Source organism: Electrophorus electricus, chromosome 10 (genome assembly GCF_041902795.1).
Source record: "Electrophorus electricus isolate QZ-2024a chromosome 10, ASM4190279v1, whole genome shotgun sequence".
Classification (NCBI taxonomy): domain Eukaryota; kingdom Metazoa; phylum Chordata; class Actinopteri; order Gymnotiformes; family Gymnotidae; genus Electrophorus; species Electrophorus electricus.
In genome coordinates this window covers 19,211,005-19,224,669 of record NC_137506.1, presented here as the reverse complement: position 1 = coordinate 19,224,669, position 13,665 = coordinate 19,211,005, and the positions used below count along the sequence as shown (strand labels likewise).

The following is a 13,665-nucleotide window of genomic DNA, read 5'->3' as shown; positions in this document are numbered from 1 at the left end:
AAAAATAAAAAAAAAAAAATAAAAAAACCTGATGGAAAAATAAAAAGTAGCATTACTATGATTCATGTAAAAGATTTATTACATTTCCAACACATTTCATGAATAAACCCCCTGTCCTTGCCTTTTTTCCCCCCATATTGGCATTGAGAACTGTGCTAAAAGACTAGTAGTAGAAACTCAGTACAGGATGAAGCCAAGTTTTCATTAAGCTCATTTGATTGCAACTTGTACAGAATACATTATATACACAAGCTCTGCTTTGTGCAGACAGAATAATTACAGTGGAAGCAGCACACGCTGCCTGCATGGGCCGAGCACCCAGATGCCTCCAGAAAGACATGAGCAGATAAACCAATGTGCGAGTAACATCTAACAAGCACAAAGAAGGAGGAACATCTTGAGCAGTCCGTTAAGTCAACTACACCCATAATTAAAGATGTTATTAAAAGGATTTTCAAACAATGTCAGAAACGACCATATACCATAAAGGTATCAGCTGTCAATTTATGTGAAGATTTGACCTCTGGTCCTTCAAGAGTATAAAATGTCATCATTAATTCAAATATCACCATCAAAAAATAAAACCGACACCAACTCCCTCACTAGTACCTACACAAATTCAAAAATTAAATAATTAAAACAAAAAGGGAAAAATAAAGTACAGGGCACACATGAATTCAGATGACCCCCCCCCCAAAAAAAAAGATATTAGTGGATGCCTTTTCTCGCGATGTAATATTGCTCTGAATTGGGGGAAAAAATAATCCCCAATTGAAATCTGTTATCTTCTCACCTGGTAGATGGTTTGACAAATCAAGTAATACTAATTCATTAGTAAAGAACATAAATATCAGCTGCAAGCCGTGTGATGGAAACAGAAAGCTGCATCAGTGTCTACAGGTTTCTGCCATACCATTCAAATGAGGGGTCTTATCTGAGACTCTGACAATACCACAAGTTATGCTTGAATGCTTGGTATTCACTACATTCATGTGCAGAGAAATGAAAAAAAAGAATGTATAAGCTATAAACAACTGCATGGTGATAAATTGTGTCTCCACTGTAATTGTCCCTCATTTAAAATTCCAACAATGACTTTCAGTTCAATTATGCATTTGTTAAAGATAAACTAAAGAAAACCTTTTTCCAGGATACACACTGAAAACTAACTGCTTACTTTTTTTTAAACATAAACCACAGGAACAAAAAGAGATAGGCGGGGGGAAAAAAAATAAAACAAAAAACAATAAATGGCATTCAATCATGGATTCCTAATGCCAGCTATCAGCACACAGTGCTCTGTGGAAGGGAGGGGTTATCTTAAAGAGAGTGAGTTCATGACCATTGGATCACAAACTCTAACCTCAAGCATGTTCTGAAAGTTCAGTCATTTCACAAACCTGACCCCAACACAGAGGCACAAGAACTTAATCACATCCCTTCCAACCTCTAATTCGGTTAAACAGACTAACATACTTCCAATCTGTTCCAAAGTGTTTGGCCACTGTTAAGTTCCCCATCTGCTGCCTCCAACAGTTTTTCCACTCATTTTCCTGTCCCTCTATTTCATTAGCAGCTGCTCTAGTGCTGGTGGCCGACAGACAGCACCAGAGGGATAAGGCAGCCCAGGACCAGGGCCAGCACCTCCACTTTGCTCAGGCCCTTCCCTCCGCCGCCTCCGACTGCGTGGCTGTGTCCCCCCGTGCCGCCCACCTCTGGCAGGACGTGCACCGTGGCCACGTACAAGAAGGTACCGGCTGAGAAGAGCATGGCCACCCCAGTGGCGTTGACATCAGACAATGCCTCCTTACTGCTCTGGATGGAGACAGGACAGGTGGAGCACGGGATTACTACTTTCAATTGAACAGAAGTATGCATTTGAGTGGTGGACAGGCAGAACTGTTTCTGCCTGAAATGGTATACAGGTTTTATTCATGTATTGTATGTTTTTCTGGATACATGTGCATTTATATATATATATATATATATATATATATATATATATATATATATATATATATATATATATATATATATATATATATATATATATATATATATATATATATATATATAAACCCACACTGGTCAAATTCAGACATCCAGACAGTCTACTACTGTCTAGAGGACAGAGGAGGATGTCCGCTCCCCCTCTGAGTCTTGGATCCTCTCAATGTTTCTTCCTCATGCTCTAGGGAGTTTTTACTTGCTATTGTCATCCTTGGCTTGCTTACTGGGGGCTTGGACTCAGACATGCGTAAAGCTGCTTTGTGACAATGGCTGTTGTAAAAAGTGCTATATAAATAAATTTTACTTTGACTCTAAAGGAGGGTCTCCAGCTTGTATTATGTTATTAAATGTTTGAGGCAAATCAAGTAAATGTGTTTTCACACTCATGGACATATTTAAATATCAACCGCCTGTAGTCAAGCAATTATCTTTGACTTGGTGACTGACTGTAGAAAGAAGTGTCTACAAAAAAATGTACTGATGATCATTTTACTTACAATTCCTTCTTTTCACAGAAGTTAAAGAGGCCTTTGTAGACATAACAGTAGACACTTCTAGAAAGTGCTTTGGCTGAATAAAACTGGCAAGACCTGCTATGTTTACACAAAATGTATTAGACCAATTCCCAGAAACTGTGGGGTTTGAAATAAAATGGAAATGTATTGCTATGGAAGACATGCCCGACTCCTAATCCTTTTTAAAACATGCATTCTTATAGAAGTGCCTTATAAATACAGAATAACATGAAAAAAAGAAAAAATAAACATTTCATAAATTAATAAATGAAAATCAGCCTATTCATATAGACAATGTACATATTCTTGGTTACTACATAACATGTGAATCCAAGATGGCAACTAATCAAAACAATTCATTAATATGGTTGCCTCGCTGCTATGCATGTATCATTTGTGGTGATATTTTGAAGGGTTCTTTGTAAGCCTCTCTCAATGAAATGTATGACTTTCACTACAGGAGCTGGCCTATAGCAGCTTGGGTCATTTCAGTATTTTAAAGAAAGCACTACTACATTATTAGTTTATGTGCATGCTACCTCAGCAAGCCAACTTCGGGTAGCGACTTTAAGTGAGACAGACATTGTGGTGTACACAGTTGAAATACCCCTTTCAAGGGAACACTTCACTGAAAAGCTCACTATAACTGAGTGAAGTTGGCCCATTCCATCTAAAAATCTTAGTCAGAAAGGAAAAAGTTTAACTTTTGTCAACTGTAGCTTGCTGACTTTTGAGAACTGCTGAGCTATATTTTAGAATCCAAACAAATAATTTAAGGGCCTGTGTAATTTGGAGTGGAGGTATACAGAAGGGGTACCAGCTTTATGCAATGCCCACCACTGCTATTGTTATTGGTATCTCACATTTTCCTAAATAATTATTTTTGCATTAGAACACTGTCATGAACAATAAGTTCACTGGCTATTAGCAACACTTCTTGAATAGCATTTTTGGAGGTGATTTTCTTGTAATAATTGTTCAGATCTAGAAAGCTAAGAGGGTGAAGCACTAGGCCCTGCAGCTTGGGCACTTTTGGTGTCTAGCAGAAGCCTAAAGTAACTTCATAAGTGTTCTTATGACATCCATGAGGTTTCATTCCTGAAAAGCTGTTTTCACTTCAGAAAAGGTTAGACTCCTCACCCAGCCTGTTTCACTGATTGAAAACTTGTCTAGAGCTTTAGAAAAAGATTGCATGTTGGCCATGTAGTCCTAGTCCTTGTTTTTTCCTTATCTTAATCAGGTGTCATACCTGGCTAAGACCTAAGTATGTCAGCATTGCCAGGACAGGAGCAGCCAAGGCAAAGACCAGCAGGTGTTTCCGAATTCGGTTCCTCTCTAAACCCGCATGCATAAGGAATGAGACCAGGCCAAATGCAGCAGGAGCCTGAGGAAGAGAAGAAAGCAACATACAGCAACACAAAAGCTGAATATGCTGTCAACACACAATGTCTCAAAGTAAAGCCAAGCTGTCACTGAGAATATCTAACTCGTATAGTATACATTATATGTATGCCATTCACTACGCACTTTGATAGAGCCACCTACTTTGTATTTACAATCACAGGCCGATTCATTAGGCAAGCTTATCTTGCAGGTAGATTTTATATGTGTAGAATCAAAGACTGTTGCCATGCATTCTCTACCCAATACCTTTAAACCCCATTTACCACTGTTGACGACTACAGGAACACTGGTTGACTGGAACTATTTAAGCAAATAGATCATTCCCAACACAGCAATAACAATGTCACAGTAAAGGTATGGCAGTTGTCATCAAGCACAGCAAGATTTCTTGAGGGTTTATTTTTCCATGTCTTTGTTACTGCTGGGTTGACAGTGAGCTGCCCCAAAAATATCTAGCCATTCATCAGAAACTAAAATGGCCACATGGGGATTATCGTCTCTAACTGTGCACCTAAAATGTGTTTTTAATAAACTGGGTAGTTTGTGTACATACACTTAGCTTTGAGAAGGAACATCTCACACTGCCTGCATAAGTGGAAACCAGACTATTAACCTAGCTATTAGCTATTAACCTAAATTAGTGCAGTTCTTACAAAAATTCTATCTGAAGTCTATCCCCTGCCAATTCATTCTCACAAAAGATCATTCTGGCATGACAAAGTATTCATTACACTCTTTTTCAAATATTCATTACACTCTAATGTACAAGGCTGAGCAGTCTTGTACATTATGAAGCATTGTGTACCTTATGAAGCATGATAGCCACAAATACAATAAGCTGGACACTAGTCTGAGAGGTAGAAGCAGCAGCACCAAGAGCCACTCCATCAGCTGTACAGAGAAAGATCACAATTTCACACATTTCATAACAAAAGTGATTCTGCATCTATTGAGTTGCTATCACATTGCTCCATGCAATAAAACATCATAATACTTTGGAGGATGTAGGTGTCGCATTCTCTGGTGGTGTTTGGTATGTCCTCCTCACATGATCCTATTCATTTACCTGCAGCATGGACGACCAAACCAAGCGTGGTTGTGATTTTCGAACTAGCAGCTCTTGCTGCCTCTGGATCTACAGAGCAAGAAGAAACAATCAGAAACTGTGAACACATCCCCTCTGTGAACATTAAGAGTGCTCAAAAGCCTAGTTCACCACACGCACCATCACTGCTGTGCATGTGGGAGCTGCCTATTTGATCCACCAGCAGCATGAAGACAAAACCCAACACCAACGACACGCCTATGTAGGCATGGAGCTGCTCATGGTTGTGGACATGTTCGCTACTGGGCCCCACGGCTCCTTCAGCTACCTTCTGCTCCGACACAGACACCTCTGCCTGGCCTTGAGCATGGTGTCCAGCTACAATGAGAGAAAATATTAAACAGAAAATCGCACTTTAGCATTTTATATATTTTTTAATCTAAATTGTATATCATGGTGAACGTACATACAAAATTCTACCTACACTATAAAGTGTTCTGTTTAATGATACGATAACCTTTTTTTTTTTTTTTGAGAGAGAGAGAGAGAAGACTCACCCTCCAATACCTCTTCATAGAGTGCATGGACCCCCTCGGGAATAATGACAGCCAAAGCTGTGCCACATAACAGACCTGCTCCCAACACAGTCACCAATTTCAGTTTTTCCTGAAAGTATGAAGTTAACAATTATGGTTCATAATACAATTTAAAGTATATTATGAAAAAAAAAAAAGGATGCACAACAAATACAAAACTCGCATATCATCTACTACAATGATAAAACAGTACACAATCACAAACAAGTGATGGTGGTGTAGAGAGAGATAGAAAAGCCGAGATAATTTACTGTACACAAAGGCTTGCATAACGAGAGTTGATAGGGTCTCGCATGCAAACTTTGATCAGTGCTCCAAAGCTTACTGTGATATCCCATATTAAACAGAACAGTCTCGTGACTGGACGTTTAAACTGTCTATACTGGTTATATACGAGGCGTAAAACTGTTTAGCTATAGAACTGAGACTTAAGGTTAGAAGAATTGGCCTATGTTGATTCACAAGACAGAAGCAACTTCTGTTCTTATGGGAGACTCGTATATCACCCAAATATTCTACCAGCTAGCAAGATATCTAGCTAGCGAGTTTGCTGGCTGTCTCTCAGGCTAGCAAAACGAAAAAAACACAGCTATGAAACTTACCTCTGAAAAGTTGACAGCCAATGGAATGATTCCAGCAACATAACATCCCACCAACATAGCCAGAGAAAGTAGACATATCGAACTGAAGTCGTCCATTTCAAACGTTAGGTTAGTTTGTTTACTAGCTAGCTAACTAACAAACTGACTTACACGATGTCTATACGATAGCTACAAAACAAGCTTGCTAGCTAATTTCGGAGCCTTAACGTTATATAACTGTACCAAAACTGTTTGACCAAGATAATAGTTACCAAGATAACGCGTTTGAGTTGAATTATGATGACACTGTTTGTTAATTAACAAAGCAAACCCCCAAATAAACAAACAAGCGTGAAACAAAATCGACAATATCTTTTGCTTGTCCTGATTAGCAATTTAGCAAGCGCTTGTTTGCCATCAAGTCGAATGTATGGACCGTTTACAATTCGCACATAAAGTCACTTCATAAAAAGTCATTGAGATCCCTCGACGCAATCGACTGAAGTCGGCTCTCAGTATATAGCACATTGACCTCAGACAATTAGCTAAGTCTCCTTGATTTTTGAGTTCTGGTCCTGCCACTATGGCAAATCTGTTGCTAGGCTCGTCAGCTCAAGTGGAGCACTTCCTAACAAGAATAAATTACCTAGCTAGCTAGCTAGCTAGCTAGTTGACCAGGCATCATTTTACGTGCCTGTTAGTTATCTTCTCCGATGATTGCCAACAATATCATCATGCTTATTAAAGCATCCTCCAAGTTATTGTCACAGAAAACGATTAAGATAGGCACCCATTCCACGTCTATTTAATAGCACCCCCTCATTCTAGCTAACTAGCTAGCTAGCTAACGCCAACTGTAACGCTGGCAGTCCAAATAATAATTTCCGGGTTAAATCATGTTCAAAACAAAAGTCGTATATTGACCCACAAGGGGGAATATTAAAGTTTATTTTAATATTACAGTAATTAATTAAAATACATGCATAAAATACATATATTTATTTTGACATTGGACTATTTATGCATAAAGACACCGGAAAAGCCCAAATGAACCCTTTTTTTGGGGGGGGGGGGGGGGGGGGGGGTTGGGTGTTAGAAGCTCAGAAGCTCAGAAAGTAACATCTCGCTCTCTTGACCCCACTCATTCAACGAACGTGTGCTTTGAACAGCCTCTGATAGCGGTCAACCTAAAGGGGATTCATGAACGAATAGGTAAGGCGAACACAAACAAACCGAAATTCTCAAAACTCTAGACTATTGTCATTATAATACATAAAACGGACACTAGGCGGTACTACAGTATTATTTAGTTGCCATATATTTCTAAAGGAATAACATTTCTCGCTAAAGGAATAGCATGTTTTTAACAGTTTACTGTTTGTTTGTGCACTTCTGATCCGTACATATTCGTATTTAAATGACTGGGGTTTTAGCAACTGGTTGGTCTAATTATTTATATGTGAACAAATTTGCACAGGCATGTTCCTAAATACTTACCTGTTGCTGTAAAACACAGTGTTTTACTCATATTTTACTCATTATTTATTATTTCATTTAAAAAAATATATTTTATTAATACAGCCTTTTACTCTGCTAATAATGACCAAACTGTATAGCCCTTAATAATTAAATGCTAACCTCAAAGTATTTCCTTACAAATCAATATCATTTGAAAACATGTTGTCCATTAAATGCACTTTTTTTTCCATCAGGTTTGTTGGTATAGCACATTCCAATATACAGTTAAATGCTTTACATAGTTAATGATCAAAGCATAAAGGACATAAAAAGATGGAAAAAAATAAGATGTGTAATGTATAAATATATTATATAAACATAAAAATTAAAATAAAGAAAAATCACACTTCCTAAGAGAAATCACACTATCTTAAAAAAAGTAAATAAGGTGTGCAACCATAACAATGGCATTAGTAATAGTCACAAGAAATTTTGAAATATTACATACAGTATCCTAGAACTGGGATATTTTTGCAACAACATAGGCACAAATATATGTGATGGAAAAACACTTGTTTCCTTATTGTCCCTGACACTGGTCATTTCTCCACAGGCAAATATTGAAAAAACGGGTTGTTTTCCCTGCATGCTCTGTTTCAGCATGGCTAGAACACTGGAGACAAGCCATTTGCTTCAGAAGAAAATTGAGGTAAATCAATTTTCCATTTTCTTATGACTTTACTTCAGTCCTGTGTCAGGCTAATGACAGCACAAGGCATGGGACAGCAGTCGTTCATCAAAGCTGTTTGAACAGAACTGAGCAGCCGCATCCCTCTCTCTACTCATTAGGTTCAGCAAAATTACTTCTGAGGCATACCGGTATAACATACATGGAAGGAAATGTAAGTCATGATAATCTCACTGAGGCAGTCTCTAAAAATAATTGTGCATTTCCAGCTAGACCTCCTGCGGTGCATGTATGTGTTTTTGTCAGCTATGACTCAGTGTGAGTATATGTTGATTTTATTTATTTATTTTTTTTGTTATAATAAAGCACTGCTCTTAATTTATACTGTCAATACAAAAATAATTTTGATTCTGATTAACTTCTGTGTACTGTTTGTAATCAGATTCATTAAGTGTCTATGCCAAATGTTGTATCCTTTATGTGAACTTAAAAAATCAACAACAAATTCCAAAGTAAATACAAGTTATTAATGCTAAATCATTTTCAGAGGCTGGGGGAAATTTGTGGGGGTTTTTTTTATGTTTTGCATCACTTGTTTATTATCAATTTTTTCTTGTTGTGAAAAAAACATTCGTAATGCCAAACCACCATAACCCCTCATTCCAGGTAATTTGTTTTAATTCTTCACTCACTATCCTTTTCTATCAACTGAACAAACAGGTGGCAAATTAAATGAAAAGCCTGATTAAATGAGTGGATAAACATAACAGGTGCAGATGTGTCCAGACAGCTATACTACATGATACAATTATTGTAGTTACATATAAAAAAGCTCAGCAGGGCCTGTTGACCTCAATTTTAGATGAAGATGGCAAAAGTAAAACATCTAAGTGACTCTGAAGGAGAATTAATTATTGGGGCACGGATGGCAGGAGCTTCAGTCACCAAACCTATTCAACTGGCTAGTGGTTCAATAGGAAAATGGCTGAAGTGATGTTTGTATTTAAATCTATGAATAAGACATCAGTAAGTAGGGTTGAAAATTGTGGCTGACAGTGCACATTCAATGACTGTGATGCACATGCATTAGTATAATTTGTAAGGTATACCAGAAGAGCAACTGTTCTTCAGGTAACTGAAAATGTCAGTGCGGGACGTGATCAGACTATTTCAATAGGAGTGGTCAGGTAGACTACATAGATAGGGATATTATAGCGGGGTTTCAAGGCATAAACCCCCCATTAAAAGGACAAATGTACATTTCAAAGTTCAGTGGTGTGAAAACCATATATATGGCTCTACAGTGATGCAGCAAAAGTGAAAAGGTCAGGTGAGTCAACTTTCACCCACCTCGCTAAACGGGCAAGTGGGCATGGCTGGTGACAGGCCTGAATGCTTGACCCCTACAGCGAGAGGGTCTGGTGACTCAGATATGCTTTGGGTGGCATTCAGTTTGCATGGTTTGGGTTTATTTGTATCATTAAAGAGGAGGAAATCAATACAATGTTATTCAGACTGATCTCCTTTATCCCAATGCCCCCATCCACAGAATATGAAGGGTCACTAAATGATTTGATGAGTATGAAATAATGTTATATAATTTGCTCAGAACCTGCAAGTCACTAGGTCTCAATTAACACCTGATATGTTACACAACATTTCTTTGACTGATATGTTAGAAAGCACGCTCTGACTAATATTTTAGACAGCACTCTGCCACCATCAAAAAAAAAAGGGGGAATAGTCTGGAAGCAATAACAAAGTGGAAGAAAAGACTTCCTCATTCCTTTTGAGTGAGAGCAGGAGGAAGCACTATCTTACCATGCCGACTATGATGATCCTCTTCTATAGGAGTACAGTACAGGGCCTGTTTTCCCATGGAAATATTTTTGGATTCCATGACACTATAAAGATCCTCCTCTCCGGTCTTACCAATATAGCTATATATGCCAGTACAGTTTCATCTCAAGAGCCCCATTAGTGAATCTGTAAATGATCTGGTATATGTGGAGCAACAAAGATTTGGAACAGAACTTTTGTATAAAAATGGCTTGTGAATTTCACATTTAGGTGGCTTGTTTTCGTCTATATTAGAATGAATTTTTTACGGTTCTACATGCTAAGGTATAGAACCATCGAAACATACAAAGGAGTCACACTATGCATCTCAATCAAACATTCATTTGTCCATGGTGCAGAGCAGACCAGTGGCTTAGCCAGAGGGAAATCCTCACAGCCTGCCCACAAAGAAATCTCTGATACCCTCCCTTCCAGGAAGACCCTGCTCTGGACTTGTATAGCTTGTATAGCTCAAAGGCCAATAAATCAAAGGATGTGATCACACGTCAGTGGAATATAAGGGAACACAGCTGTCTTTTGGGAATTTGGACTGTTGCCTGAGTTTGGAAGAGTTCCCAGGTTTTGTCTGATTAAAATACAGTTCTGTTGTTGTGAGGGGAAAAAAAACCTATATGTGTTTTGTCTTTTTCAACTATGATTTAAAAACATTTTAGATGAAAGTTATGGATAAAGATAGGTAGATAGCAGCAAACATTTTTTTCTATGATAAAGTGAAATAGCATAGGTCATCTGTATGTGTGACCAAATGCATAGCAACAGAGAAATAGTCATTTATAGCTACACGAGCAATAGGTACAGAACATCATATAACATCATAGTTAGTTTGCATCTAAGAAAGCAGGCCTGCTGAATAAATCAAAGCCATTCAGTCTATTGAAGTTCATGTCAACAATGAGCTGGATGGTTCTTGCGGCTTTTTTCCATGTTCCTTTTAGAAAAACAAAAATCACAGATGTTTACACAGCCTTTTTGTTGGTGCCAAATATCGGTTGGCATGGGATGAATTGTGTGTTGGTTTTTGGTTCCACACCACACTGCTGTTTGTAAACATATAATGTAAAATGCAAGAATTATGCAGTCATGATCTTCTCTTCTAGCGCTTTATTGGGATGCATAGCAACATGTTGTCCTGGCAACCAGTTTTAGGTTTTTTGAGACAAATTAGCCCCAAAGTGGCCTTGGTGTCTTTGCAACTATTGTAATTTCAAAATTAATTAAAGATATGGGCTCACAGATTGCTTCACAGAAAGTCATTGCAATATATCCATGCCTGAATGTATATAGACTAATGGTTCAACATTATTAGATCATTGTACAAACCAATCAGTCATACAAGTAAGTAATCCAGAGGGCACTGTCAGCAATACAGAGAGTGATATCTGTTATACTATGATGAAATGAATAATAATCACTGTCATAAGAAAACCTTATATATATAGAAACACCAGAAGTTTATAGGATATGACAAAAACATTCCTAACATCTGACAATAGACCTACAATATTTTATTTTATTAAGGTCAGCTGATGTTTTAAAACTGTGTAATAAAATTCACTAAAATTAAGTTACAAAGTTTTCTCATGTCAGTCATAATATACTTAGATGTCATAGACAAATGATGTATTGTACTTCATTGATGTGGTTTAACCGAATGAAACTGCAGTCAACAGAAGTCGACAGAAGTAAGGCAGCTTTTATGTCGCCACTGTGTGTTTAATGGATGAAATGTGCTATTGTGGAAGAACTTATAGGCTCTTTTTTCTTCTTTTTGGGCATAGATTTTACTATCATGTGGTACTTCTAGGTTTTTGTGTCAGATCAGTATTGAAGAGTATCATTAGGTCAGTGATGTATGTAACGTGGACTGAATGGGAGATGGATGCAAACGCTGAGATGAGTGAAATTTATTAAGGGTAAATCCAAAATCATGGCCATAATCATGGTCCAGGGTCAATTTATCAACAAGTACAGTTCTGAGAAACACAGTAAGTCAAAGAAAAAACCCACACAATAACAGTAAAGGGATGCAGGCTACAATGAATAACACGACTTACATGAGCAGGGGCTTACACAAACAACTACGTAAAGTGAGCACGACAGAGGCTTGGATAACAATGACCAGAAAACACAGGGTATATATAACAACAAGGAAGAAAAGCAAAAAAAAAAAAAAAAAGACATAAGACAGGGTTACCATGGAGACAGAACGCTAAGAGGGGCCAATTGTGACAATAAATTGGACATTTTACATCTCGTTCAAGGCTTACTTGGTCATGAGACAAATATGGGGTTGTATACTGCAAGCATATGTAATTGAATAATGTCACAGGCTGCGATAATTGGCATACACTACACTAAAATGAATGACTGACATTTTGAAATACTTTTATCATCATACAATTTACTTGATTTTGGTCTGAACATCTTAGCTTTCTGCCATTGCCAAAGTTTAATCGTTAAGAACTATTAGCTTCACTGTTTCAATTGAAAGAATGAAATACTTTTCCCCAAATGCCATTACTGAGAAATGTGCAGGCAGAATCTGACTGATTTATGTCTAAAATTGCTTTGGGGCTGCATGTACACAATGAAATCACAGAATTTCCCACAGTCTGATTATGATAACATTTTAAAGAAACAATACCCTTGCACATATTCATACCCATCCTTATTTTGCTACTGTGTCACTGAGTGGTGTATTTGTACTTTACCAGTATGAGTCATGAATTTCCTCCACATGAGTCATGAATGGCCTTCATAAACTGACACCTTGTGCTATAATAAATAATCTTATTCTGAAGTTCTGTTTGGTGAAGTGGTGTCTGCCTTTTTCCGCCACCTTGTTAGAGCCAGCCTGATTCTTGATTGGGATTGTCTGAACTGTGTTCCTCTTTAAACAGTTGACATCAGGCACATGGACAGATGGTATCTTTTGGTCTGGGTACAATACCCCTGGTGTTACACAGGGACAGCAGCCGAGTAAATTAGCAGTTAGGAATGTCAAGTTACATATCAACTGTTTATTTGTGTCACAGGGGGTTCAGAGAATTAATGAAACATTTGTTGTAAACTCTTCAGATAATGTAATTTAAATTGATTCAACTCCAGAAATTAGAAACAGGAGGAGTAAAGAAGCTCATGGCACTGCTGTATCTTTAATGGACAAAATAACCTCCTGCTGAAGATTTTCCCAGAGAATCTGTGGTTTAGCAGTATGTCTCCAGTGGCCACACGCCATGTCTCTCCTGTATCTCAAGTGACCACACCCCACGGCTCTCCTTTGCCCCCGGTGGCCAAACCTTGCAGCATCCCAGTGGTCACCCAGTCAGCTTTCCTGTCATCTCTGTGACTCCTGGGGCCACACCATCAGCCTTCCAGTCTCCTGTGACTCCTGGGGCCACACCATCAGCCTTCCAGTCTCCTGTGACTCCTGGGGCCACACCATCAGCCTTCCAGTCTCCTGTGCTTCTGGGGCCACACCATCAGCCTTCCAGTCTCCTGTGCTTCT

The 13,665-nt window shown here is 38.2% G+C and overlaps 1 protein-coding gene across 1 annotated transcript; it reads right to left on the bottom strand.

Moving 5' to 3' along the window:
- Nucleotides 1-61: 61 nt before the first annotated feature.
- Nucleotides 62-7,011, bottom strand: slc39a9 (solute carrier family 39 member 9). The gene is made up of 7 exons (XM_027020566.3): nucleotides 6,173-7,011; nucleotides 5,532-5,640; nucleotides 5,155-5,352; nucleotides 4,996-5,064; nucleotides 4,735-4,820; nucleotides 3,775-3,909; nucleotides 62-1,815 (listed from the first exon to the last, which is right to left on the bottom strand). Exons 1-7 carry the CDS (start codon nucleotides 6,266-6,268, stop codon nucleotides 1,582-1,584), a joined length of 927 nt encoding a protein of 308 aa, XP_026876367.1. The 5' UTR covers nucleotides 6,269-7,011; the 3' UTR covers nucleotides 62-1,581.
- Nucleotides 7,012-13,665: the final 6,654 nt, after the last annotated feature.